The 26,215-nt window shown below is 39.4% G+C and overlaps 2 protein-coding genes across 4 annotated transcripts in view; one reads left to right on the forward strand and one right to left on the reverse strand.

Moving 5' to 3' along the window:
* Positions 1-17: 17 nt before the first annotated feature.
* LOC135486244 (uncharacterized) lies at positions 18-14,432 on the reverse strand. 2 transcript variants are annotated; one of them, XM_064768908.1, is made up of 17 exons: positions 14,184-14,432; positions 13,575-13,710; positions 12,812-13,196; positions 12,228-12,392; positions 11,812-11,896; positions 11,372-11,555; positions 10,976-11,045; positions 10,427-10,511; positions 7,941-8,016; positions 7,625-7,705; positions 5,192-5,227; positions 4,471-4,614; positions 3,734-3,891; positions 3,346-3,496; positions 2,982-3,055; positions 2,147-2,251; positions 18-1,769 (listed from the first exon to the last, which is right to left on the reverse strand). In XM_064768908.1, exons 1-17 carry the CDS (start codon positions 14,355-14,357, stop codon positions 1,641-1,643), a joined length of 2,238 nt encoding a protein of 745 aa, XP_064624978.1. In that variant the 5' UTR covers positions 14,358-14,432; the 3' UTR covers positions 18-1,640. The 2 variants fall into 2 exon arrangements, with proteins under 2 accessions (XP_064624978.1, XP_064624979.1); XM_064768909.1 differs by lacking the exon at positions 5,192-5,227.
* Positions 14,433-16,290: 1,858 nt separating this feature from the next.
* LOC135486432 (uncharacterized) overlaps positions 16,291-26,215 on the forward strand; it is a 103,195-nt gene continuing 93,270 nt past the window's right edge. For both annotated transcript variants that reach the window (XM_064769214.1, XM_064769215.1), the window contains exon 1: positions 16,291-16,453. In XM_064769214.1, coding sequence (XP_064625284.1) covers positions 16,375-16,453 — 79 coding nt within the window. In that variant the 5' untranslated portion in view covers positions 16,291-16,374. The remainder of the gene's footprint in view (positions 16,454-26,215) is intronic.

Below are 26,215 nucleotides of genomic sequence, written 5' to 3' on the forward strand. Positions count from 1 at the left end.
AAACAATAACACTTAAATTATACTGCACAAATTTTATTTCGCAAGCTAATATTTGATTACACAAACATGCTTCTAATATTTGATTAAACAAACATACACTGTACATATTCAAAAACATCAATTTGATCCAGTAGTGGAAGGTCGTTGGAATGTCAGGAGTAATTGACCAGAAAAAGACATCCAATACAGATACCGACAACGACATGGAAGGATACCATTTATTGTAGATTACCTAATGAAACCATTTGTCGCAAATTGCAGCACTCACTAAGATTCATGTAGCGTATTCATCATTCAGTCAACAACCCAACAGAAAATCCAGAGTTAGTCTAACATCGGTACGTACTGTGCACTTCCAATGTTTTGGCCCCGGGAACAAAAAACTATATTTTTAAGTAGTAAAAACATTCCATTACAGTCAACCTCTTGTATATTGAACTCAACTAGACCAAAATATGTTCCTGTTAAATACAGGAAATCTGTTTTTCCCAAATACTGTATAATATAATACTAGAATACAACGGGACCAGGACATTGAAAACCTGTCCTTTATAAGGTAGTATCCAGTTTAAGTTCGATATTCGTGAGGTTGGCTGTCCATAATATTGACTGCTCTAACAAATCTGAAATCTATAGATCTTTTGACTATGGAGTTCTGATTTGATAGTGTGCCAGCCTTAACTTCAGAAACACACAATCTTTTGCAAAACAACTTATAATATAGATAATTATAGTAATAATATTCAACTTAATAGTTGGTATGATAGAATAAATTTCTAAACTGATAAATAAAACAGCTACTACAGCTATGATCACAAGTAACTATCGTAACAAACCAAACAAGCAGATTCACTATTACAAACAGATCTTGATAAAATATCTGACTAATAACCCTTTCGCTGGCAGATTTTCATACTTAGAGAATTTTTCATACCATCTTGACTCCCCCCCATGGATGAAGCAGTGTCTCCCTCCTCATCCTCACTCAACCAGCTAAAACTTTAAACCAGAAGGTATTACTTCACCTACATGTAAATCAGGAGCAGAATACTGAGGCTGACATTTGTATGATTGACGCCCCCCCCCCCCCTCGCCCACAGGTGTATCTGGCAACTGAGGTAACAGGAATTTCCCCTAGTATTCTCTGTACATTACACTTGTTCAATGACAATAACCTTGTTAATAGGTCTGACTGCCAGTGAAAGGGTTTATCACAGTGCTCACAACTGCTCACACTTGGCCCCATTCCTCCCCAGACACTCTAGTGACTGAAAGTTGGCTAAGGTTTGCACTTGCCATAATTTCTTGAGTGATCCTTATCCCTTAAGCCCCGTATTAAAGCAATAGCTATAAATGTGACTCTAATTTAAAAAAAAAGATGTTCCCTTAGCCAAGGTGTCCAAAAGTAGGCTACTTTCACTGTGCTGGTTTTCTCCAGATAGAATAGGGCCCAACCTATGAGAACAGGACAGTTTCACATCACAGTCAACAGCATCCAAGGCTTCCTTGGATAATACATAACGAGATCATGCAACTTGATTTGGCATCAGGACGACATCAAATGAACAGGTCGATGTCACTCTAAACATCTTCATTCCACATCCCTAGTCAACTCATTCAGTATCTTGTCTTTAACAATGTCACGTAGTTTTGCTATATTCCATAAGGTGGAGAGGTAACACTTGGCTCACATCGAAAATGATGTATTCTTTGTTGAGTGACTTTAATTCTGCATCGTCCTTTGAAGATGATGACAATCTGCCTGGAGTCTGGAAAGCAAAATGTCCATTTGTTTAAATTTGATTTTGAGGAGAAAGATAAAAAAATTATGGGAAACCATTGAGGACCGATGCACTACTGGTGCAAATTCCATCGTACAGCTTTTAAGGATTAGGGTGCAAGTGTTTCAAGCACCATGCTTATAACCAAGTCCCAGTTATGTCACCAACACTGGGGTTAATGTTGGTCATTGGCATTGCAGGAGCCAGTGACAAGAATTGGTGATCGCACCAACCTGTCATCAATAAAAACCCAGGGATTTTACCTGTAGACTAGAGATCTTTTGTTGCAAATTGCAGCAAGTAGAATAGCAAGTCGCAGCAACAAAAATTGCTTTTTTGCGCGTCGCGCAGTGCTTTATACTCACTATGACTGAATCAAAGCCTGAAGACGGTGAGACCCGTGTGTGATCTTTCTTCTCGATTGCTTCCACTTTCCCAACCGCTACCTCAACAGTCAAAAGCTTCCCAAGCTGAAATAGTGAAAGGTACACATAGTGGATTATGAGAAGTACTATTTTGCAAATCTTTGTCACCGAGAGCCATCTACTGGTGATATAACATTTTCTGATTCAACAGAAAGAGTTTCGACGTGCAATAAAATTGACAGATTAAGTGATGAGGAACTGTTAAGGAGTAAAGGCTTGACCTGGTATTGGCACCAGGGGCAAGGAACCCCAACAAAGGATGTGGCAATCGAGCCACACTAGTCGGATTATGAGTCAAACTAAAGAACCACTTGACCACACCACCCTCTTTTAAGTGAGGGTGATGTCAGATGAGAGATGTACACAGCACTTAAACTTGATTCATAAAATATTCAAATCTTCCTTATGGAGATATCAAGATATAATCTACCAACAGGACAGCCATTCATGATTGAGTCAATAGAGCGGAACACACAGCGCGACAGAAAGCATTCAACACACAACAACACAAACTGGGTCAAAAACTTTAAAGTCAAGTGAAATGTCCAGCCAGGGCACTTAGCCCTCTCTCTTCTGATGTGTATGAAATAACCTCACTAAACAGACACCTCTGCTTGAGGACATTCCCTTTCCTAAGGATACACAGTATGATCCTGAATTGGTAAATTCTTATCTGTTCCTCTATAATTGAGAAATCTCTCCATTCACATACAAGATTTGGAAGGGTGTCATGAAAGAGAGGTTCTACTGCTGTATAACTTATCAAAATACTCACCGCTGAAAACTGTGCTGCTTTTGATGGATACACTGAAAAGTGTAACCCTCTTCCAAATTCACCATTGGAAAAGTCTGCAAAAACAGGTATTGTGAATTATCAGCAAGGCTCGATGTACAATCAATGCTTAGTGAATGAGTGAACATCCGAGGGGCAGGGAACAGTGGTCAGATCATCAAGCAAACTTCAAATAGTTACCATATGAGTGGCGGGGACGATCGGATGATTAATCAATATCTGGGTAGGGGGTAGTCTGATGATTACGGTTGCTGACTTCAACCTGACACACATGAGCTTGTTACCTCGTACCTGTTATTCGCTTCTATTTTAGATACTTCAGAATTGGACACAAATTCCTACTTACCTCGTTCTGAGAATCCATGTTTGATGATGTCCTGTAAGCGTTCCGGATGCTCTAGTGACCCACAAAAATACAACCGCATCTTCGCCTTGGGGTCGTGGAGTTTGGATGTCCTCATTTGGTAACGCTCTATCACACTGACATTCAGTGTTGCCTGTGATTAGAAAATATATCATTAGACCAGGTTTTCGAAAGTATAATCAGGAAGGATCAGCCTCCACTCATAAGAACTAGTCTAGTGTCACAAAAGTGGCATGACGTCATGTTGCCTGGTGTTGCCTAGCAACTGCATGGGCAAACCCCATTGATTAAAATGGGGATGAGCCCAGGGGTCAAGTTGTTGAGCCCGCGGTTCTTACTCTTCAAGGACCCTGCGTGGATGTACACTTACCCTTATAACCAACTTGACTTCATAATTTCCCTGCACCGTTTTGTCTTTCCTCATAGTTGACTTGAATTCCTCTGTCACTCTGTAGAAGTCCTGCGTATCCTTCATATGGTCATACGGCTCTTTATTCTCATTTGAATAAACCATATACCGCGTCCGGTCTGAAAAAGGGACACTTTTTGACATAAAGAAGCTTTCTTAAAATTAAACTTTCTCTGCTAAGCATATTTTGTACAACTACCAAGATCCTGCTCAATTTGTTAATGGTACATTTGCATCAATTTGAGCTCAAGAGCCCTCATGTACATGTACTCCTATACTGACACTCCTTCGATAACTAGGAACACACCACCATATTGTCATGACAGAAATATGATATCTGCTCAAATAGTCAAATGGTCATCTCCATAGAAACTAAAGCAAAGAGAGCATTCACATAAGGCCGTAATTTCCGGCTCAAAACAAACCAATTTGTCATCTCTGGGCTCACATGGCGTAAGTATCAGTGAGAAATCATTCAAAATCTGACGCCTTAACTCATTATATTAGATGAAGGTTTCTGCTGCACCCAAGGACTACAATACAAACCACAAACCACATACAAACCCTGAACCAATAATTTGGGCCAGCATGGCATCGTCAAAGTCTCAATCTATAAGAAACAGAGGTCAGGGGTTTGGCCCTCTCAATATTTTTGCCAGAAACTGACATTCTATTAACAAAGTGAAGATTCTTCCTACCTATGACATTCATGGCTGAAGCGTCAATGCTCTTTTTCTTCTTATCTCCCTTCTTCTTCTGCTCCTTGCGTTCTTTGCCGGCTTCGACTTCTTTCTCTAGATCCTTGATTAACTTCTTGGTGGTTTCAGGGTCATCGTCATCTTCTGAAGGTAAAGAAGCCCAGATTAATCAGCAAGATAGATCAAATTGGCATGAATAGACTAAATCTGAAGAAAACAGATCGATAAAGCAGAAGGATCAAGCAATGATGCATACCAGTGTGTGATTGCATATGAATTGAAAACGCAACGCTGTAATTTATGTAGACAGTATGATATTGAATAAAATTATATTGTGAGCGAAAAAACAACCTTTTTTACACATGATGAAGGAACAAAATGTGAGTTTGTCACACTGCAAATGAAGTGAAATGGTTCGAAAGGGTAAGAAGATGTGGGAGGGTAACTTAAAACTGCCAAATTTTCACTGCCATTTCATTTTTGCGTAATAACAAATAACCGAGATGCACAATTTGCAATCTGTAAAAGTTAAAATCGTGTATTTTTAACTTTTTGACAAAAAACGAAATTAAAAGACATGAAAATTTCACTGATTTCAGTTAGGTGAAATATTTAAAGAAAAGAAGAGGAAGAGAGGAAAAGGCAGAATTGAATGGTAGGCAAAACCCAAAGCTAGAAACCAGAACATCCTGGAAGAAGATATCGCAATGTTTGAACTCACCACCGTTCACTTCAGGCAGAACAGGAAGCGACAAAACTGAAAATACAATTTTTGGGTCTGTGAAGTCTTCCGAACGTTTGGGCATTTCCTCCCCACAGATCACTCAGAAGATTCCAAACTGCTCCAAGTCAAACTGTTGACTTGATCTGAGGTTGGGCCGTTCGCACAAAGGAGTTTGTGATGTCAGACATCGTGCATTCATGGGGGCAGTGGGGATTCAGGGTACCTGTGTTCACTCACCTTTAATTTCAAATTCAAATTCGCTGGGCGTTTGACAAAAGTCATGTAAATCACCAATCCACAAACTCATGTTTACTACTCGAAGATGGCTGTTAAACTTTCGAAAAATTCCATGAATTATTGAATTTATTTCGTCTGATAGTCCACAATTCCAAATTTAAATAAGAATTTGTAAAACACAGGTTTTCAATTTTGTAAAAACTTCCTTCTGGGGATCATCTGCTTATTCTGTATCTAAGTTATTTTCATAAAATGTCAATTCACTCCCAACCACAACAGCACTTCACAATCTTCAAGACACACACCCTACATGTTCCCTGACGCTGACGGAAATATGAACGCTATAAAGTATAGGATTACCCCAAGAGACAATCATTAGATAAGCAAATCAAGAGCAGTCCTGGTCCCCTAATTAGCAGAAATTGCATCCCGTGGTGTTTACAATTGTTGTACAGAATCTGAAGAATGACGTCAAAGTTCCAAAAGATTCCTTCTGCTGTACTTCAGTATCCCAGAGCCTTTCGGGAATGTTTATTTTTCAAAACGCAGTGATGACATAGGCTCCATTTGATCTCTGAACTCCAATTTGCACATAAATTGCAGGGAATCAAACTCAAGTTTTTATTTGTGAAGAAAGGTTTCTCTCAATTCAGTATGAAAATCACAGAAGCGTAAAAAACTTTTTTTCTCAAAAATTTTAACACAGCTGTTGGCAGTCCTCTATGAATCCACTCTGTCCCACCCTTTGCCCCACCACATAGTTTAACACAACTAACTACAAGGAAATTTCTTGAAATGATTTCAAACACCCATGTTGACATGAAAAGGTCATGTGTCAAAGACGGAGTAAATGATAACAATGAAAAGCACAACAGAGGGACAAAGGAAAGTCTTCATTATCATATTTAAAGACCAGGTTTGTTTGGTCAAAATTTGAACTTTGAAACTGAATTTGAAATTTTTAAATAGGTCAAAACCTGATACTTGAGAGCTTAGAAAAGGAAAGGAGACATTCAATTTCTCATAAAAGTTGTTTCTGAATTGGAATTATCTCCAATGTTATTTTCCAATCTTTACACAGCGCCTCAAAAGTAGCCAAGACATTTTCTTCTGAAGCCAACAATGTTACATCGATCCCAACTGTAGTGGCACTGAAGCCAATTTCAGAAAAATAATCCAACAATGTTGGAGCCCAACTTTAGTGGCACCAAACAAACAAGAGCAAATACGAAGCAGGAAACTCAAGATGAATGGTGCACACTCAACTGAAAACGATTTAATCATAGTTTGACTTTCGAGATACTTTCAAAAGATAATTCTATGATTTATTCTGATTTGTATCATGTTTCTATAGCTGTATTAACCTGTTTGAAGGTCTTGATATGCACCATTAGATATCTAGGGCTTTTACTGGGCTTTCGCAATTTGATGTTGTAATGGGTGAAGCTCTACATGTATGTCTGGTTCGCGATTCCTTTTCATTTGAATATCTAATAAAAGTCAGAGGTTCTGTCAATATCAACTGATAAGTGATTTATAATGGCCTTAAAGATAGAATACACACTGTAGAGAGGCCCAATTATGTTTTTAAAAGTTTTTAAAATGGTATGGAGGAAAACATCTGGCATCAGTTTTTTAAAAATATCACGTCACAGCCGTTTCAGCTATGACTGAACATGGTAAAACATGCTTGAAATGTATACAAGATAACTACTTGATTATAAAACAAAAAACCAGTAATAAATTTAATTACAAAAAATTTTTCCCTAATTTGATCCATAAAAAAATATGTTTGAACCATCTATTTGTTTTTTGCAAAAGATGGTGACCATCTGTGTGCCACAACAGGTTGTTTTGATCATAATGACGTTATCGTTATGATGGTATATAATGAATGCTTTGACAAACTGCAGGAAATGTGGGTGTAGGAAATTTATACTTCACTTCACTTCACAACACATTAACACATGGTGGAGAACATTTTAAAATTTCTCTTTTTTGTTCCCATTCAAGTAGTTATATTTAATAGCCCAACACTGATTGACATCCAAATATAGACGATACCACCAGAAGTTGTACCAACACACCACTACATTTTTTGTTGCTTTTCCACCCCTGAACCCCTGAATTTCCTGACCAAATGACTTTGCGGTGAGGAAACTACTCAATCAGACACAACAAAATTCTACTTACGTCTTTGCCGACTAACAATGTCTACATCTGAGTCGAGAAGTGATTTGGCCACCTCAAATCTATACGTCAAGTATTCCTTCTCTGTAAAGAGCAAACTAATTAGCTTAGTGACAAGATCAAGTTTAGATTATGTAAAGGTTACCATAGTAACCATACTAAGACTATCAATTAAGCGTTCTGATTTTGAAAAAGTGGTAGCCAGGAAATCAATCAAAGAACCAATCCATTCCAACTGTGCCTCATTAAGTCATTTGATGGATCGAAAAATTGACTTCACAGGAGGTATGAAAAAACATAATGTCGTTGTTTTTCTCACCTATGTGGAACTTATCTCTTGTTAACGAATCGTTATCAGCAGCTAGTTTACCAATTAGACCTTGTTGCGAGTTCACCTGAAATGACACGAGATGAGATGATGGTGATGAAATGCTTGACATCAACTTTTTATTTGGATCATGCCAGAAGTTTGAAAAAATATGGAATTTTGGCAGAGAAATGGCTGAAGCCCTCCCAATTATACGAAAAATCACTCATGCTATCAAACAAATTTTGCGCTCCTCTTACATTTTATTTAGTCCTAGTTCACCCCTAAATCAGGCCTACACTGATTTTTCACAACATGTTTTGAAATTGAACTCACCGCAGAAAGGGCCAAGAAAGAAACCAAACTCAATGTACAAGACCATTACCTGTTTGCCATCTACAGTAGACCTTTATATATTTATGATTGTTTACATAGAACGATATACTCTAAGAGCAATCTATTTTAGTAATATTTGGAGTCTAACGCTCTGTAAAGTTTGAAAGAAAATACCAAACATTTGCTTGACCAACACTGGCATGCAGATATAAGACGATGCAGGGCTAACATTAAATCATACAAAATTAATCCCAATACATTATTACTCAGAGCAGGTTATAAATATCTATGTTTTAAAAACTCGAAAAGTTCCTCAACATGAAGTTGTTGATGTCACCATGTCTTGGGTGAGTTTGATACAGAGAGAACAGCAGGTTTACCCAGGGTGACTACATGTAGTAGTAAAAATCAACAATCACTATTCCACCTCGTTTACATTCATGGGAAATGCACTTATAAAGTCAAGCAACAAAAATTACCACCGGCCCCCATCAAGCGCAGTTTCTACAAGAAGACATCAATTCAAAACATGCAGCATGGATGCTTACCTGTCAGAAAAGTTTTTCAATTTTCGGATCTGAAATAATTCACTATTTTTATAAATATCGCGGCCATAGCAAAAATCCACAGGCCATATAGCAAAATAACCAACCAAGACCATCAATAAATCTTGTCGGTACAAAGGAGACAAATAGATCAAATCTCCCAGAAGGAGCTTAAAATACATACAGAGCTATTCACTCCACCAAGGCACAGTGTTATTATTTAGATGAATGAAGGTTACTTTTCTGTTCAATAGATCAATGACAAGGACAAGATTTACCACTCCAGTTTTTCATTATATTCTGACTGATACAGTTCACTGCATCGGGATAAGACTTGTAAGATTACAACCACTCGCAATACTTTCAATATGATCATACTTGTCATGCCTCTGTGCTAAATTCTCATTTCATGTAGTTACCTTTTTTAATTTACTAAGTCCACGAAGATATCTTCTGCGATATCAGTGCTGTTGTGGATTAGAATTGAACAACTTGCTCGAGATCAGAAGGCCGTGGATTTGACTCTTGGAGAGTCTTGAAAATGGGCCTACCTGATCCAAGAACAGCAAGAATAAGCCCACGAAATAAAAACTCAAGCAGGAAGAAATCCATAAAAGATCTCTCACAAAATCGTCAATGTCTCAAAGTAAAGTCACATTCACAGCTCACCTTTCAGGAATCCAGCATGAAATAAGGCAAAACAATGGTATTCACAATAAGTGCCAAATCCAATAACGTTATCAAATCATAAATTATATTGGCAAAATGGCGACAACTTCAACACAAATATGTGCCAATATCACCTTATATCAGAGAACCTGCTTTATTGGTAATATGGACGAAATATCAATGTGCTTGTTAGAATCATAAATTAACCCCCTCAAAACCATTCCCTTGTGCAAAATGGTGGGACATGGCATTTCAGGAGAACATTTAAGTTTGAAATCATATCATGTTTTACTCAGGTTCTCAATTTATACCTGTTCTCTTGTGGGAGGAATTTCCATATGTTGCTGAACAACTACTAACTTTGAATGAACGGGGTTTCGGCACAGGCATTATTACCTCTTGGGAGTCTTAGCGGTTAGCTTCACATTTTCACATGTAACTGTCACTTTTTACTTGTCATTGATGACATGACGAACAGACAAAGACCTATCCAATGAGGCTACATACGACTCACAATGTCGCTTTTCACTCTAAGCCATGCCATGTCATGTTTTCAAGACTAAGTCAGTTTACATACATGCTAGTGACTAGTGAAAAGTGACCTATGAACTGAGAGAACTGACAACATGACTCCTCTATACACCCCGCCTTTGGGGCCTTTATATAAAGATCTACATGTATTAGTTTTGCATAGATGGCAGCACCATCAAGAGAACTAAGACTGTGTCACCATCAGTCTAAATTGGAATGGCATCCGGTAACAAAATGCTCTTTGCATATGAATGTTTGTAATTATAGGGGCTTGAAATTCATATATTAAGGATGGATTCTGTTTGATGATGATTAGCACCAAGTGCCCTCCTGGTGCCTTTACAAATATAGCATTGCATAACATAATTATTGCCATGATAAAAAAAATTTAAAAAAATTGTAACGAATGCAACTCACCACTGCACGTAGTTGTATAATTTCATTGCGTAATCTCGTGGCACATGTTATCTGGGCCTGGTAGGCTTCAACACTTTTTTCTTTCCTGAAAACAGGGCAAATAATAAGCTCACATGTATCAGTCACTTATAAATCCTTAGGCACCAAACCCTAGAAATAATGACAGTAACCTTCAATAATGTGTCATTGAATTTTGTGGCAAAAAACCCTCATGTTTCTCACTTGGTGGGGTGTTTTTAACCTGCCCTGGTATAGACACCAGTTACAAGGTTAAGACTCATTCAAGGGACTGTGAAGAGCCAGGAATTTTTGTTACTTGAAAACCACGTCAGTTCATCCTAAAATACAATCCTGGGTTCTTCCCGGGATCGAACCCGGGCCCTCTTGCGTAGTACCCATGCAATGTTAACCACTAGGCTATGAGGCTCCTCCGCCTTGTTGAACTGAAGACATTTTCTTTCAGCTTTAATAGCCCCTGTTCAACTACAAGATTGGATTGGATGTCTTCCATTGGATCTTTGATTTGCTGTCACCCCATCTTCTACTCACCATTTCTTGAGCTCCTCTTCCATTGACACCAGGTCAATGGCAGCTGTCATGTTACCCAGAACTCCTTGACCTGGAACAGGGAGATTCTGTACTGTTGATAACCTAGTTACCCTGTCCAAGCCAATCTTCTCATATAAAAGACATCAAGTGGGACTCCCTCGAAAACAAAAGTAGGACGAGGAGAGGCACAAAGCAATGACCAAGCCCAGCAGAAACCATGAACTCTCACTCAAGAGGCAGCTCTTTATCACAGCTACATTTGGCAGACTAATTTGTATTCTTATCTGAGCTAGTATGGGCTGTATCAACTCAGCTCTTAGCTAAATTGGTTCAGTTTGTGCCCTTTTTGAATCAGAGCCAATGTTTCAAACCGGATTAATCTGACTGAACATTTACCTGTAAAAGGTGGAAGGTAGCACATCAAAGTGCAATTTGTAAATTGTTCTGCCAGATCACTCCATCTGCTGTTTAGAATGATGTCGTCTGAGAAGTTATAACGACCAAAGAACTCGGTTGCAGAATTGTCCGCATGGACTACGACGGCATCATATGCACCCACTACCATTGGATCTTTGATTTGCTGCAAGCAAAAACTCAAAATTTCAGATACAAATATATTCCCTCTCTGGCCTAGCTCTTACAACACTGCAACCAATTACACTAAGGTATGTACGTCGCACTGCCTCTGTCCGAAGTCTAAGTCTCATAGAAATAAAGACATATGGCCAAATGACAATCTAACCGGCAGAACCAAGTGTACAGAGAATGCAATGTAGAAGAACTGTCCAGCTTTAAATTTTCTGGTTTGGATGTTGCTGCTATTTGATAATACTTACATGTAGTAGATATTTTCCTATTCCCCATTTCCGGAATCTCTTCCTGACCACTATTAACGTCAGGTGTACGACTTTATAGTTTTTACTACAAAATAACAGAGGAAAACATTGTAAAAAACATCAACATAAGCAATTCCAACAATGGCTAGGTCTAGTGTATTTGTACAAAATTTAGAGTAAGAATGGGTCTATGGAGGATCGTTTTAATTCTATCATTAAATTGAACATCTAACAGGGGAACGTTTTGGAAAAAATATGTATTCAAAAGGCGTATTTTAAAAATGGCACAACAACAGAAAAGAGTAATTCCTTCCCTTTTTTGGCTTTTACAGTAAAAAAATCTTTAAGGAAAACTCCTTCTTCTCAAAACTATCAAGACCTAAGTTAATGCCTTTGTGCAGAGGTCCTCTCCTTACCAATACTTTTTCTCCATGGTTGCACATCCAACCAGCCGATTTTCAATGCCCACATGTTCGACTTTATATGGACCAGTGTGTGATTGTCGTTCTTTTCGTCTTTCTTCCACAGCTTTGATGAAAGCGTTCATGCCCTTAGAAAAGTCCTCTTCTTCTTCTTCTTCCCTGTGATGTATAACAGCGAGTATTAGAAATTGGAAATTATAGTTAGAATGCTGGTCTCATAATTAGTTTGTAGATTCAACCCTCAGAAGGATCACCACTGTTTCGTCTTCTTGTCCTCGAGGAAAGCAAGTAATCCTACATTGCTTCTTCTTTCAAATGAGAAGTCAAACTGAGGTTCCTTGTTTCTAGAGACACCAAAAGACCCCTATTCCAAGTGGAGAGTAGCCTGCACTGGACTCATCCAGTCTCCAAGGCCAAAGTTGGAGGGCAGGCCCCTGTCCAATAACCCTGTGTGTAACCATATTGCCATGCAAGAGTGGGCTTTCCCATCTAAGAGCAGAAATACAATGGAGAGGAACTCCCCCTAGTGCAGAGCAGACTCTGAAAAAGGAGAAAGCTAAGTAAACTAAAAAGCTTACTCTTCTTCATCCTCATCTTCTGTCTCCGTATCACTATAAACTGCAGCAAATGTACAAGGGCCGCATTCCTCTGGCGAGTAAATGTCTTCCTCTTCCTCCTCTTCCCCATCCTCTTTCCCATTCTCCACAGCACCATCTAACTTGGACGCATCACCCGATTCAATTGCAGCACCAGTTGTTTCGGTTTTGGACGGTTCTGCCATAAAAGATTTCTGTTCACTATCATTGGACGGTTTTGGCTCGGAGGTTAGTTCAGCAGTAGGAGATTCAGATTTGTCAGTTTTTGAATTTTCGTCATCATTGATTGTCAGGCTTTTCATCTCATCACTAGCATCTTCCGATTCCTTCTTTATGTTTCTTTTCTCTTCAAACTCATCTAGCACATCTGCAAAGCATGAAAGAGAATTTTGAAAACAATTTAATTTAGGTTCACCAAAAATACAGCCAGATGCAGAGTGAAAGGCAGGATTGTAGCTTCTCAAGCCTTGTACCAGAGAGAGAATCATGTACCAGTCACAGTGTTTTCCGCTCTATTTTCTTTTATCCAATGTAGTATGACTGGTAAGCTAAGATTTTGTTCAGATTAAAATTTTTGTTCAGTGACATGCTTTTGGGTCCGATGGTACACTATGTTTAGTTCTTAATCACTGTATACCAGGACTGGCTGCAGGAGGGTTAGTTCTGTTTACACCAAGTAACAAGTGACAGTGATACACAATGATAGTAATGAAAAGGCTTTGCAACCTATTCCTTCCAGTCATACCTCTAACATCCCTAATCAAAAGAAGGGTTCTTGCCCACTTCTCACAGACTGTCGCATAGAGAACGTCAGGGGTCATTTCCGACAAGGAAACATCATAAAGCCCTATCACGGCATGGAGAAGATCTGTATTGGAAACCTGAAGAAAGGATGATAAGTGACCTTGTTATAAGAAATTGGACAATATCTTGAATAATGATTGATAATATTGACACTACAGCAATATTACTGACTTGGAGCGACCTTGTTTATAGGCTTTAGGCTAGCCACCCTTGTGGCTTTGGTGTGGCCTTGCTTAGGCCCATGCCGCCCATGATGTACTTTCAGCCAAGTATACAATAAAACCTCTTTTAAGTTTTGGCATGAATGATGGCGATGCATTGTACTGTCTGTAAAGTGTACATGTAGGCAATGTGATATGGTCATCCTAAAACATGAATTTATGAAAACAGCGTCCACCAGGTTTAAAGTCACTTTACTTTTTAGTCAGGTAAAATAGAAACAACAGTCATCAAAACAAAATTTAGTTGCCATAAACAAACTAAGTACACCATAAAACCCTTTTTACAGATTGCTAGGATATTGTTTAGAGATTGATTTTGAGAGTCTCACCCCTGGAATGACACAGATGGAGGACGATGAACTTGTGAGAAGTCGACGGAAATCGACGATGAGTGGAGTGACCGTCAGTTGCCGGCCTTTTTTGTCATGGAACTCGTGTTTTTCTGCAAATTGCGTTCCGGTTAGAAACTCTTCACAACTCTTAGCTTCTTCTTGAGCTGGCATTACAAAATCTTTATCTGTTTTGTCACTTTTTGGAGAGAAATTAACTGGGGAAAGCCGAGAAGTGAACGACCACGACTCCATATTGTCAACATAGTGGTCCCGCATTCGGTCAAATGCTTGCGAATTGATTGGTTGGAAAAAGGTTCCGGTGTTGTCAAGGCACGGGAAGTTTGTTTGGCGGGAATTCAAACTTATCTGGTTGTTTCGCACCCTGAACTTTTCGCCCCAGTCGTTTCGCTCCCTGGGACTTTTTTGTTGGGGATTAATAAAGTATCCCGTTACAATGAATTATGATTTGTTGAAATTCATAGATAACTCCACATGTACAATAATATTCACTGCATTTGCGGGAAAGTACAAGTGTTAGTTAAAGTTGTCAAATCTACAAAGAAGGAATCGTTTGGCCATCTGTGATCTTTGGCAGGTCACTTGTTGAGGATTACTAGTACATTGTAGTATAGTATAGTAGTGGGTTAACGTATGCTGTCGCCATCTGGTGTTCTTTGTTCTTACTAATCATCAAGTGCTCTTCTGTGATTCTTGTGAAGGTGCTTTTATTTTATAATTAAAGACGATCCCGCCATGTTGGTGAAAACCTGTAGTTTGTTCAATTTTTATCGCTCAATAAAACCACCAGTGTCGAGCGTTGAGCTTTGGTCCTCGACATCACTTGTCTCCCTTTATCATTCGTCGGTCATCAAGAGTGTGATCCGTTGGGCAAGTGTTTTCTTGCAGTCATCAGGGCAAAGTTTCTGGTCTCTCTTGTGATCCAGGGACATTCAATCTTGACACATTTCTAATTGGCATCTTGGGCAGATCACTATATTGTCTAGTTCATTGATTGGTCATCTAGAACTAAGTCACTTGTCCATATCTCGAGTCTATAATATGGTCCTTGGAATTCAGTCTTGTCTAAGTTTTTATGAGTCGTCTACAGTGTGACCTCGGGCAAGACATTTGTCTGTTTTGTGATCAAGACCTTGGGCAATTCCCTTGTCCTATCTTATTGATTGGCAGGCATTTTGAATTTCGAATTTGCACAAGTCACTTATATATATATAATGCATGTGTATCTATTATCAAATAAAATCTCAGGCTTGCACTTACATAATAGTATAAAACTAAAATAAATATAATATATATAACCGTCATCGGATGCGCATCCGATATGCCACGAGATCCTTCACCGTCAATTCCTTTACCGTCGTCGGATGCGCATCCGATATGCCACGAGATCCTTCACCGTCAATTCCTTTACCGTCATTGGATCGATGCCACCAGATTTTGAGACTTCACCGTCAATTCCTTTACTATCATTGGATCGATGCCACCAGATTTTGAAACTTTGTAAAGGTTTTGGGGATACAACCAATGCATGCAGGCACCGTCGTCGGAACCCCAAACCGCCCTCACAATCTATCCCAACCGTACCACTACAGCATTTTATTCACGGACCCCAGTATATAGACCATCGAGCCTTAGAGACCGAGCTTTTCTTTACCTTACAAATACTATATACTCGGCGACTCACTTATATGTGTTGTTTTTTTCACATACATTGTTCTCGTGGTTTACGGAAAAGTAGGCCAAAAATGTATAACCCGTTATAAATGTTTCGCATGCTCCGCTATTTTGCCGCTACGCGGCGCGTTGGGTCCCTGCGTCAAGTTTTCTGACAAGTTAAGGATCAGCCCTTGACACAATGCTAGCTAATCCATCCTTAAGGCCAGGTCACTTGTGCTAGCTGGGGTAATGTCCTGGGAATGATATCCCGCTCCCTGGGACACGTGGGAACATCAAGTAGTAGCCTACTAGTACCTGTGTGCTAGCCTGTACATGCCAGTCTCAGTTCAATACCTTATTACGTGGTGCGCTCGCGTCGTTTATCGAATCAATGTATCGAAATCCACTACTGAGTACATGCTATGAAACGGACCACACGTTAGTGGTCGTTTCTAAATTAAATTGTGAATAACTTTGCTAAATGTGACAAAATTTCTGACCGGCTAGGGCCAACATGGAATACCTGTCTTGGAGATACATATCGCTGTTTGCGGTCATTTTGTGCTCTCAACTTTGGATAGTAACACCTCAAGGTAAGTGACTTTCTCTACTGTTTCCCTTCATCCGATGATATTACCTGGATATTGTAAACTCTTAGCTGCTGTAACTGCCGTGTCATTCCGTGTTTTCCAGATAGCCTTATAGACTATTATGCTGAGTATCATTTTATCCGTTTAAAATGAAAAAATTGCTATGGGCGGATCATAAAGTTACAGGCCTACTATTGATTTCAATGATTGTGATGTGGAGATAGGGCCTGTCTAGGCCTATATTTTGTTTTTGACGCAAGGGCCCAATGCGCCGCGTAGCGGCAAAATAGTGGAGCTGGCGAAACATTTATAACGGGTCACCGTGGCCTTATTGTGGACATACAGCGCGATTGTGGGGTTGTAACTATTTTGCTGTATTGTCACCAGGAAAGAAAAGCACGCGACCTAACGCCGACCTATTTATGTAAAGTGATAATTAGAAGGTATATAGTTCGGGAAATGTTAATAAAAAATCATTCAATATCGTCTTTTGAGAGCATTTTTAATTGTAAAAGATATATGCCTACGTCACAGAGTCTCTGCAATGGTCATTTTTATCAAAGTAGTCTCGCACAGCCAGAAGTTGTTCACTTACTAGTCTGGCGCATGCCATACTGCAGTGGTCATTTTTATCACAGAAGTCTCGCGCAGCCAGAAATTCTTCACTTATTAGTCTGGCGCATGCCAGACCTTCTTTGTACGAGACGTTTTCGAGCACGATGTATGTAGGCAGAAGCAACATTGCGCAAGATTACCTCGAACAGGGGCTAATGATAGATTATGCTAATGAGCATACCTTCCTCATTGAGTTTTCCCAGAATGGTCCATATCGCGCGAAGCTCGGGACGGCATGGTTCTTCTATTGTATGTATAGAGCATTTTTAATCGTAAAAAGTATATGCCTACGTCACAGAGTCTCTGTAATGGTTATTTTATCATAGTAGTCTCGCGCAGCCAGACCTTCTTCACTTATTAGTCTGGCGCAAGCCAGGCGTTCTTTGTACTAGACGTTTTCCACCACAATGTATCTGGCCCGAAGAAACACTGCGCAAGATTACCTCGAGCTGGAGCTAAGCATAGATTATGCTAATGAGCATACTTCCTTTCCAGTTGATGGTGATAAATATCTGTGGTCAGAGATACTTTAATGCTTCATAAGTTAACAGCTCAGTCAAGCTTCAATTTTCAAAAAGGGTCAGCAAGGCTTAACACAGTACTGTCCAAAAGTTACATCCTGAGGTGTGTACACAACTTTACTCACTTCCAGACTGTACTGTATCTTTTTTCAATTGATTTGAAATTGATCTCTATTTCATTATGCCAATGTTGCTAAAAAGAATATGTATGTGGTACTATCGTTCCATTTACATCAAGATCTGTATATTATAATTACCAGAACTAACAATCTTATGTTATAACCAGGCAAAAAATTTAGATAATTTGTCATGGATTTCACGCTGTCTTTTTTACGGATAATGCCCTCTATTTGTCATGATTGTAATATTTATCAGATTCATTATCTTGGGAATGATGTTTAATCAATGGTTTAGAAAGATTCGCAGGATGAGGCTGCTCTGCGGCATCGCTCAACTGACACTTCCATTGATTTACCATGCGACGTTGAAAACATGTCAACGTTTCATAAATTCCGAGCATCTAGATATATTTTCTGTGTTATCATTGGATTAGAAAATCTATATCAACGCTGTCCGCCAGATTCTATGTTTACTGGTGGTTTAAAACGACTCAGCATCACCGAGTGACGTTCTCCCAAGAACAGGTACTTGATTTATTCCATTTACACTATGAAAATAACCCTCCCAACAAAATTCCACATTGCTATGTTTAAGTGACACTTTTTGTGCAAGGAATCTTTTAATTTGTTGAAGCAGGAGCAGTTGACCCCATTTACTTTAGTTTACAAATGCTGCTGAATGGTGTTTATAATCTAATGAGTAAATGTAGTACTGGTCAGAAGTAATACATATCACATGCATTATGTCATGATTGTAATGTTGTGCGCAAGGGATATTACTCCTGGGTAGTGTGAGTACTGTTTTCGATAATTTGAACTAGTGACAATGAAGAATGAAGACGTCTGTGTAATTGTGCCTACAACCCATGACAGATTTTGATGTAGTATTACTGGAGAGCATATCTCTTAGTGAATGAAATCCTGGACCAGAGCACCTGGTCCTGAATAGAATTTGATTGTGGCCATTAATTGTGCCCTAATCAGGGCTGTTATTGACTATTGTCATTGGAACAATAGCGTCGGTTGCTGTGATATTTGCAACATCAAGTGCTGGTATTCTTCTGTCATGATAATCTGATTCAAGACTTGTTCCATTGTCATGCTGGTCTTGAAGTTAGCAACTTATGTCCACCAGATTAGCTGATGACTGTATTTTGACAAATTCCACAATTTATCAAAGATTGGCTTTCCTGATGTTTCCTGCTATGTAGCTCTAGTGTAGTGGTTCAAATCTTTAGACAGATCATAAGCACTTTACTTCTTTACTGGCCAATATTGGTAGATTTTTATTTGTTCTGTCATGTTTTTTCAACATTTACCCAATGACTTAAGTAACTGTTCATAACTCATAGCAAAAGGCCTATATCCCATGCATAAGGTCTTATTCAAATCCTATGTTACTATTCCAACTCCTCTATTCCACAGACGATTTTGTCCTCGAGATATGTGCATAAGGTTTTAGTGTCCAATAGTTATTGCGAAGTGCCTCATGTTTAAAGTAGGTTGTTTGTGGTATAGATTTCGTGGCTGGCTGTCTGTTCCAATATCAAGTCCATTTGTTGTATTTGACAAATAAAATTATGATATACAATGATACTATCAGTTTTTCCCAACAGGCTACCAATGATATAGCAGGAAGACAGATCTTAGGTCATAAATTCAATCTAAAGTTCGGGCCCAGATGACGGTATGGATGTTTTCTTATCGACTGGGGCACTGTCAATGACAATACTAATACTGTCTATACCCATGAGTGTCTGCAGCTGCTCTCTGACCCTCAGCCGCCCTATTGTGAAATATCGCTCCCACAAGGGCCGTCTTGAATGACGGGGTGTCACTGGATCTTGTCACCACCGATCTAACGCGTCTAATGATGAGTAGGCTGCATGTGGTCCGCATTTTTGACTCACTTAATTAGCTAATTACTGTCATCATTGGTGATAAACAGTATGCCTCATTAAATGACCATAATTTTCGATGATCTCAAATGGCCATCCAGGTATCAAGTTTCATAAAATTGAAATCTCATGATTTGCTATCCCCAAATGCCATCCTTGCTTCATGAGTATGTGAGAAAGCCGAGATCTTCAGTGTCAACATTAATTATTGCTTGTAATGATGTTCATCTAAATGGCGAATTGTCATTATATTCTCTAAAGCAAGCATTGGGTCAATGTACTTTCTCAATGACTTCTCCTGGCTATGAAAATCTGACAAAATATAGGCAACTAACGTAGGCTCGTCAAAGATTCGATGAGTCACAATAGATGAAGTGAGACAAAGCAATCAAAGCAACCAGAAACAATGTTTTTTTCATTAAAACGAGACCAGAGGGAACACCCCAAGCTAGTCGGATGTGGCGATGAAATATTGATCCTGAGTGTTAACACGCGCTTAAAATCTACCACTAGCCAGTTATATGCTACTAGCCCTTAGGGCTAGGTAATTGCATTTTGAAAGCATGTTAATTTTCTCATGGTCTTTTCCACAATCAGTGTTAACCCTTTTCCAGCTCACAGCATTTTCTGAGATTCTAAGGTTTTTGAAGTTTTTCCCTTCCTCGAGATTTTTTTAAACCCTACACAAATTCTTGCTCCAAAGATAACATCATAAAACTCATGGCAGTGAAGATTGATTGGTAGCTCCAGCATCCTTTTTAAAGATTAAACATTTAGAACATAAACCCAATCAAATCGACGACAGAATTATCCGATTTTGTCTTTTTTAATGGATCGTAATCCCAAAAGCTGCTTCTGAAAGTCGGGTGATACATCATTGATATAGCCATTTAAACAAAGGCGGTATCAGCCAGGCACCGCATTTAGCAGGAGCTAACGGAAAATGTGGAAAATCACACGTTTTTCACCGGCATTTGAATGGATGTAAGTTAATGTGGAATGTGGGAAACTGTGACAGATTTGAAACACCAGTCCCTTTGGAGTTGCACCCCGATCAAAGTTTGGAAAGTTCCCTTATGCCATTGATGATGATGATGATGATGATGATGAAACAGAAATGACATTACCTGAGCAGCCATTGTTTAACTTGGCCCATTCAGACATGAAGAGGAAAAACTTAGTTAACGTCCTGGTAAAAAAATCAAAGCGGCTTGGAGCTTCATCACCACAGAGATAGGCGAGATGAAAGAGTGAGTGATATTGATGGCTTTTGATAGTACAGGGAGCCACGCTATTGTAATATCCTGATATACACTTGATGTCTGCCCCTTTGGGTTGGTATCAGAACTCACTGTCACCTCTGGTTTGATGAACATTATACCCGTTTGATAGATGAGTTTGGTCTAATTGAGCGGCGGGAACAAAACGGACAAAAAGCGACTCAGGGTGTTAGGAATAGGGAGATGAAAGATAGGAGGATGATACTGATACGCCTTCAAAACAAGTGCCATACAGACCTGACAAAAACATAGGATGCGAACCCCAAGGAACTCGAGTCAAGGGGCTAGCAGAATACTTGTCTGAATGCTGTGCCTCAAAGGACATTCTGCTACTATTCTATAGTTCCATGATCTTGATTGGGAGGGTTTGACGTCAGAAACTCGATCGTATCAAAGTCCTTTGACTAAAGCTTGTGTCCCAGAATGTGTCTGGCTTGCCTTGCACGCTACAAACTCCACCCTGCTCTGGCTTTCCTTGAGAAGTACAAAACTCTACTTCCAGTTAAACCCTTCCCTGTCTTCCCTTCTAGAAACCTCACCCTGCTCTTGATTTTCTGGATAACTGAACCTCAATTTCCTGTTGTTCCCTGGCTTGCCCTGCATCCTCCTAACTCCAGACTTCAATCTGATGTTCTCTTGCTTTCCTTGCATACGATGAATTTCGATACTTCATCCTGATGTTCTCTAGCTTGATCACCTGAATGTGATGTATGTTTTCTATTGATGGGTGTTTTCAATCTTTCATCGATCTACCAGTAAAACAGCCGAAGTCATTTTCGTACCAATGTAATTCTCGCCAGCCATTTAATTAGCATAGCCCATCCATCAGACTGCTCAGACAATTCAGAAAGCTAATTAAGGGATGCTGTGATGATTTGGGCTGGCCTACCATCAAGGGAATGTACATCATGTTAAGATCAAGTATTCCGTCAATGTCGGGAGAATATTTCACCAGTCGGCTTTTACTGCGATCGTGCAGAAGGGGATGATAAAATTAGAGGATTCAAGTATGATGGATCGGTTGTTTTAACTTTCAGTTGATTGGTTTCATAATGTGCATGGTGACTGCAAGATCACATTGTTGACTTCTTTGAACATAATTCTGCATTTCGGCAAAGCTGTTTTTCCAAAATGGGGGTTTGTATTGAGAATCAGATTGTTTCCACACCGAGTGGGCCAGCACACTACACCAGGTTCAAATGATGTTGACGTGGCAATTTGGTGTCCACTGCGCCTGCATGACCGCAACTGAATGAAGAGATCATTCAAGGACTGTCTGACAGCTGTGATTGTTGACTACACCAGGTTCAAGTTCACTCCCAGGTTTCCTTCTCCTTGACTGTTTGCCTGCCAAGGCTTAGGAGGCCGAACCCCAATGCTATATATCAGAGTTTTCCGTCTTCTAGACTGGTTACTTGCCATGGCTATGGGGACCAATCTCATCCAATTTTGATAATATAAACCAGCAGCTAATAGAAACCTGTGGAACATTGAGGATCTGTGATAGAATCTCTGTGAACGGTTTCTATCAGCCATGAGCTAATTGCAAAACAGCTCAAATGCCATCTTAACAAGAATACACACGACATACCATAACATTAACTCAATATTGTTCACGACAGTCAAAGGCGACAAATATCATGTTTGATTTCCGTTTGTTTTTTGTATTTGGCGATTGCAGCTTTGACGAAGCGTGTAAAACATTTGTTTGCATGACTGATATCACTATTGGTGTTTTTGTATTCCACGCTCCTGCCACACGAGTCTATTATTGGACATCACGTTTAGCTGTGATAAGTGGACTGTTAACTAAATGTTCCTTGGAGGGGTCCCTTTGTTTTCGTCCCAGATAAAAGCTTTTGTTTCTTTTTGTTATTGTTTTGTTCATGAGAAGGCGTTCTTTTGTTATCGTTTCGTGATGATCTTTCTGATTTCTGACTTCATATTGATATTGCTCATGAGTGTCACATTCATTAAGCCCGTCCTTTCATGAAAAGGTTAAAACCTGATTACTTCTCTTATGATAAAAAGCAGCACAAGTTACTTTTTATACAGTTTTATTCTTAGTCAATGTTAGTGTCTGCAATGTTCTTACGCTCTTAGGCATGTTATAATTTTCGTGCTCTGTTTTCAGTTGTTTGTACACTAATACTGTGTGTCGAATGATACATTGGCCGTTTACCCAACGAAAAAGGTCCATAACATCTCATAATTTTAATGCAGCCAACAGAGTCAGTGCTGTATGTAGAATTACGTGTTCAATTCAGATCAATTAGATCTGTACTATACCCTTTACATAACCTATTATGACAGTATCACAATATTATTGTGACAATGAACAATATTGAAAGCTCCATGAACAGAATGACCAGACTTACATCATGATGATCAATAACGAAACTGAAGCAAAAATACGAGTCCTTTACTGTGAGAAGCCGGCCTGCCTCCTTTTTCGCCAGAATATTAGGTAATTTAGATGGAGGGCATCAGTTGTAACTTGAGGAAAACTGACTGTTATGGACGAGGAGTTATATCATGATTGCCGAATCAATTGTAGCATTGCAAAAAAATTACTCAGTGCAATGTAACACCATTGCAATATTGACATTTGGTCTTTAAAGATGATGACAGGATGACATCATATTGTTGTATTGAATAATACCCGCTATAACACTCTTCCGTTCATATGCTTTTGGGACCAGTTTGGTAGACGATTCATTGATAGGGCTATGTCAGACAACACTCACAACATCCTTTACAAATACTTCGGTCACAATCTTTTAGTTTACTTTTTCTACTGTTGTGATGTGCAGTGTGCAGAGTGAAATTGTTGGCAAAAGATATGAAGTAAGTGACAGATATGTGGGAAAATGTGAGGATAGTTTGTGATAAAAGATTTTCAACGTGTACAATGAACCCTTGATAACGTACATGGCTGTACTGATGATGTACTCAGGAACTTGAGGTAGTTTCTTGCTTAACAAGGCACTCTGACTAATCCTCTGTTGGCTTGTGGTACAGCTCCAAGTGGCTTGATCAATGCTGACCAAGACACAAGCCATTTTAAGTTGCGTTCTCTCACATATGACTCAGGGCTGAATTACTTATGGTGACAGTTGTAGTACCTTGAGAGACATTCTGGACAAAGATGAAGTATGCAAGGCCAAGTGCACTGGATTCCTAGTTTCTTTTTATCAGCTAGGTTGATAGTGGATCAATTCTGATCAAGATGCAAGCCATTCTGTGTCGCGATCACTCACATATGACTCAGGGCTGAAATACTTATCTTGACAGTTGTAGTACCTTTGAAGGCATTCTGTTCAAAGATGAAGTATGCAAGGTCAATAAATAAATTCTTGGTTTCTTGGAAACTTCTGAAAGAACTGGATGGCTTTTGCTTTAGTGCACTTAGTTCTTGACAAGAGGCTTTTTCAAGGCTAGAACTGGAGTAAAAGTGAGGATTCTAACACTTCAATTGGTTGAAGTCACACATACATTGAAGGTGGTATGTTGGCAAAAAGTGTGGGGTAGGAGTTTAAGCGCCCCTCCCTTTGCCTAAAGGGTTAAAGTTGTCATCCTTCACAAGACATCTTATCTGCTGCTGAATGCATTGATGCAGATTGGTCTGCTGGAACAACAGACTGTCTACTTTGGTAAATGCGGCTTCCTCTCATTGAAACAAGACTTCAGCATTTTCCCACCTATCTAATCCATCTTGAAAGAAAATAAGCTGCTCAGTAACGAGACTGCAGTACATCATCTCCGTGATGGATCCGTTGTTACATCGAAATCTCTTTGTCTTCGCGACACTCTCGTTATTATCACTTTTTTTACGACCAGTGACGCAATAAAGTATCCTCCTTCGTGATTTTATCGGTGGTGATTTCAATATGGTTGTGGCCAAGGGAATACTTTCCGCCACTAATGCTTTTTTTTGCCAGATTGTTCTTGTCTGAAGAGACAAAAATTGTATATCATAACTGTGAGTAGAGTGTCCTTTTGTCTTTTAAGTAATGTGAAAGGGGAGAGGCACACTGTCTGATATTTTCAAATGTTCGGTCACCCCAGCAAGGATTGCCTGAAGAAGTGAATGGCGATATCAATGTAGTTTATCACAAGGCAGTTTTAAATTTGATTGAACTTGTCAAAGATGGTAAGTGGGGAGCAATGACTCAATAACTCAAGAGAGTGCCAAATTTCTGGTTGTGGTTGTGGGTTTGAGCCCCTTTCAAACTAATCAATTTTCTTTCAATGACAATTTGGCGATTTGCATTTGAACACATTGGCCCCTTGTCTTTCTGAAGAAAATTTGAGTTGCAGCAAAGTGTCATTATGAACTCAAACTTGGTAGCTTTAACTTTATAGAAGTTGTACTGGTTGCAAAGAATGAATGGTTATTCTCTTTCAAGGGTTAAAGCGTCGTCAGGGCTAATTATCCGCAATCACATCATTCTGCACATTCTCTCCTTACGAATGTCTCCCTGGCAGTTAGGCATATCCTCTGCTTCTCCTGAGACCAATACACCAGGAAGTGCTAATCATTCTACCGCTGCAGAAATGTTAGGGACGTCATATAAGTGTTTCAGTTGCATCAACTCAAATCCGATCCAATTGAAAAGTATTGCCACTGCAGGGGGCAGTCGGTATGCCCGGACTGCACACTCGAGACAGAGACAATTAGAGAATTTGCGAACTGGCTTGGATGTGAGTGATGTCCATTTTATTGCCTACACGACATGAATACAGTTGATGAATTGCAAATTTCATTTCGACACCAAACTTGTTCCCTTGGCATAGCCTGTTGGTTTTCATGCACATCTTGCCACTTTGCTAATGTTACCAGGCTGTAGGGAATACTTCCTATCATATTATGCCTTGGGTTGAAATGCACGATTCAGTGTAAGATGGTGCTGTGGGGGTTGTTTGTAAACATATTCAATAAGTGTCTGGCACCATGCTACCCGCTGGAACAGTGGAACAGAACACAAGAGACTGTTTCTCCAGAAAGTCCTCAGGCAAGATAGAAGTTTTTGTCTGCTTTTGGTTCACTATTCATCGAGCATTAAAGAAACAATCGATTGTCAATCTATCTGTCTAGTTACTATCCTGCTTGAGGGCTTAAACTGGTAGTGTACTAAGTTCTCCGTTTACTTTACTTTTCTCATGCAACCATTAAGTTCATAATACACCTCTACCGGACTGAAGTGTTTGCTTATTCGGGATATCCTGGGGGAAACTGGTTTTAGTGACTAGTCGGGTGAAGAAAACTCCTTTTATGGCCAGATTCATGATTCTCATTAAGAATTCAACTCTGAGCTGTGTAAGAGCTGTA

Source organism: Lineus longissimus, chromosome 4, assembly GCF_910592395.1.
Source record: "Lineus longissimus chromosome 4, tnLinLong1.2, whole genome shotgun sequence".
NCBI classification, from domain to species: Eukaryota; Metazoa; Nemertea; class Pilidiophora; order Heteronemertea; family Lineidae; genus Lineus; species Lineus longissimus.

Excerpts from the sequence above, each read along its gene's own strand:
- LOC135486244 (XM_064768908.1), bottom strand. The coding sequence starts at position 14,357 with ATGCCAGCTCAAGAAGAAGCTAAGAGTTGTGAAGAGTTTCTAACCGGA. Across the intron at positions 12,393-12,811 it reads GAAGATGAGGATGAAGAAGA|GGAAGAAGAAGAAGAAGAGG; the intron begins GTAAGCTTTTTA and ends TATACATCACAG. Across the intron at positions 3,056-3,345 it reads ACATGGATTCTCAGAACGAG|ACTTTTCCAATGGTGAATTT; the intron begins GTAAGTAGGAAT and ends CTGTTTTTGCAG.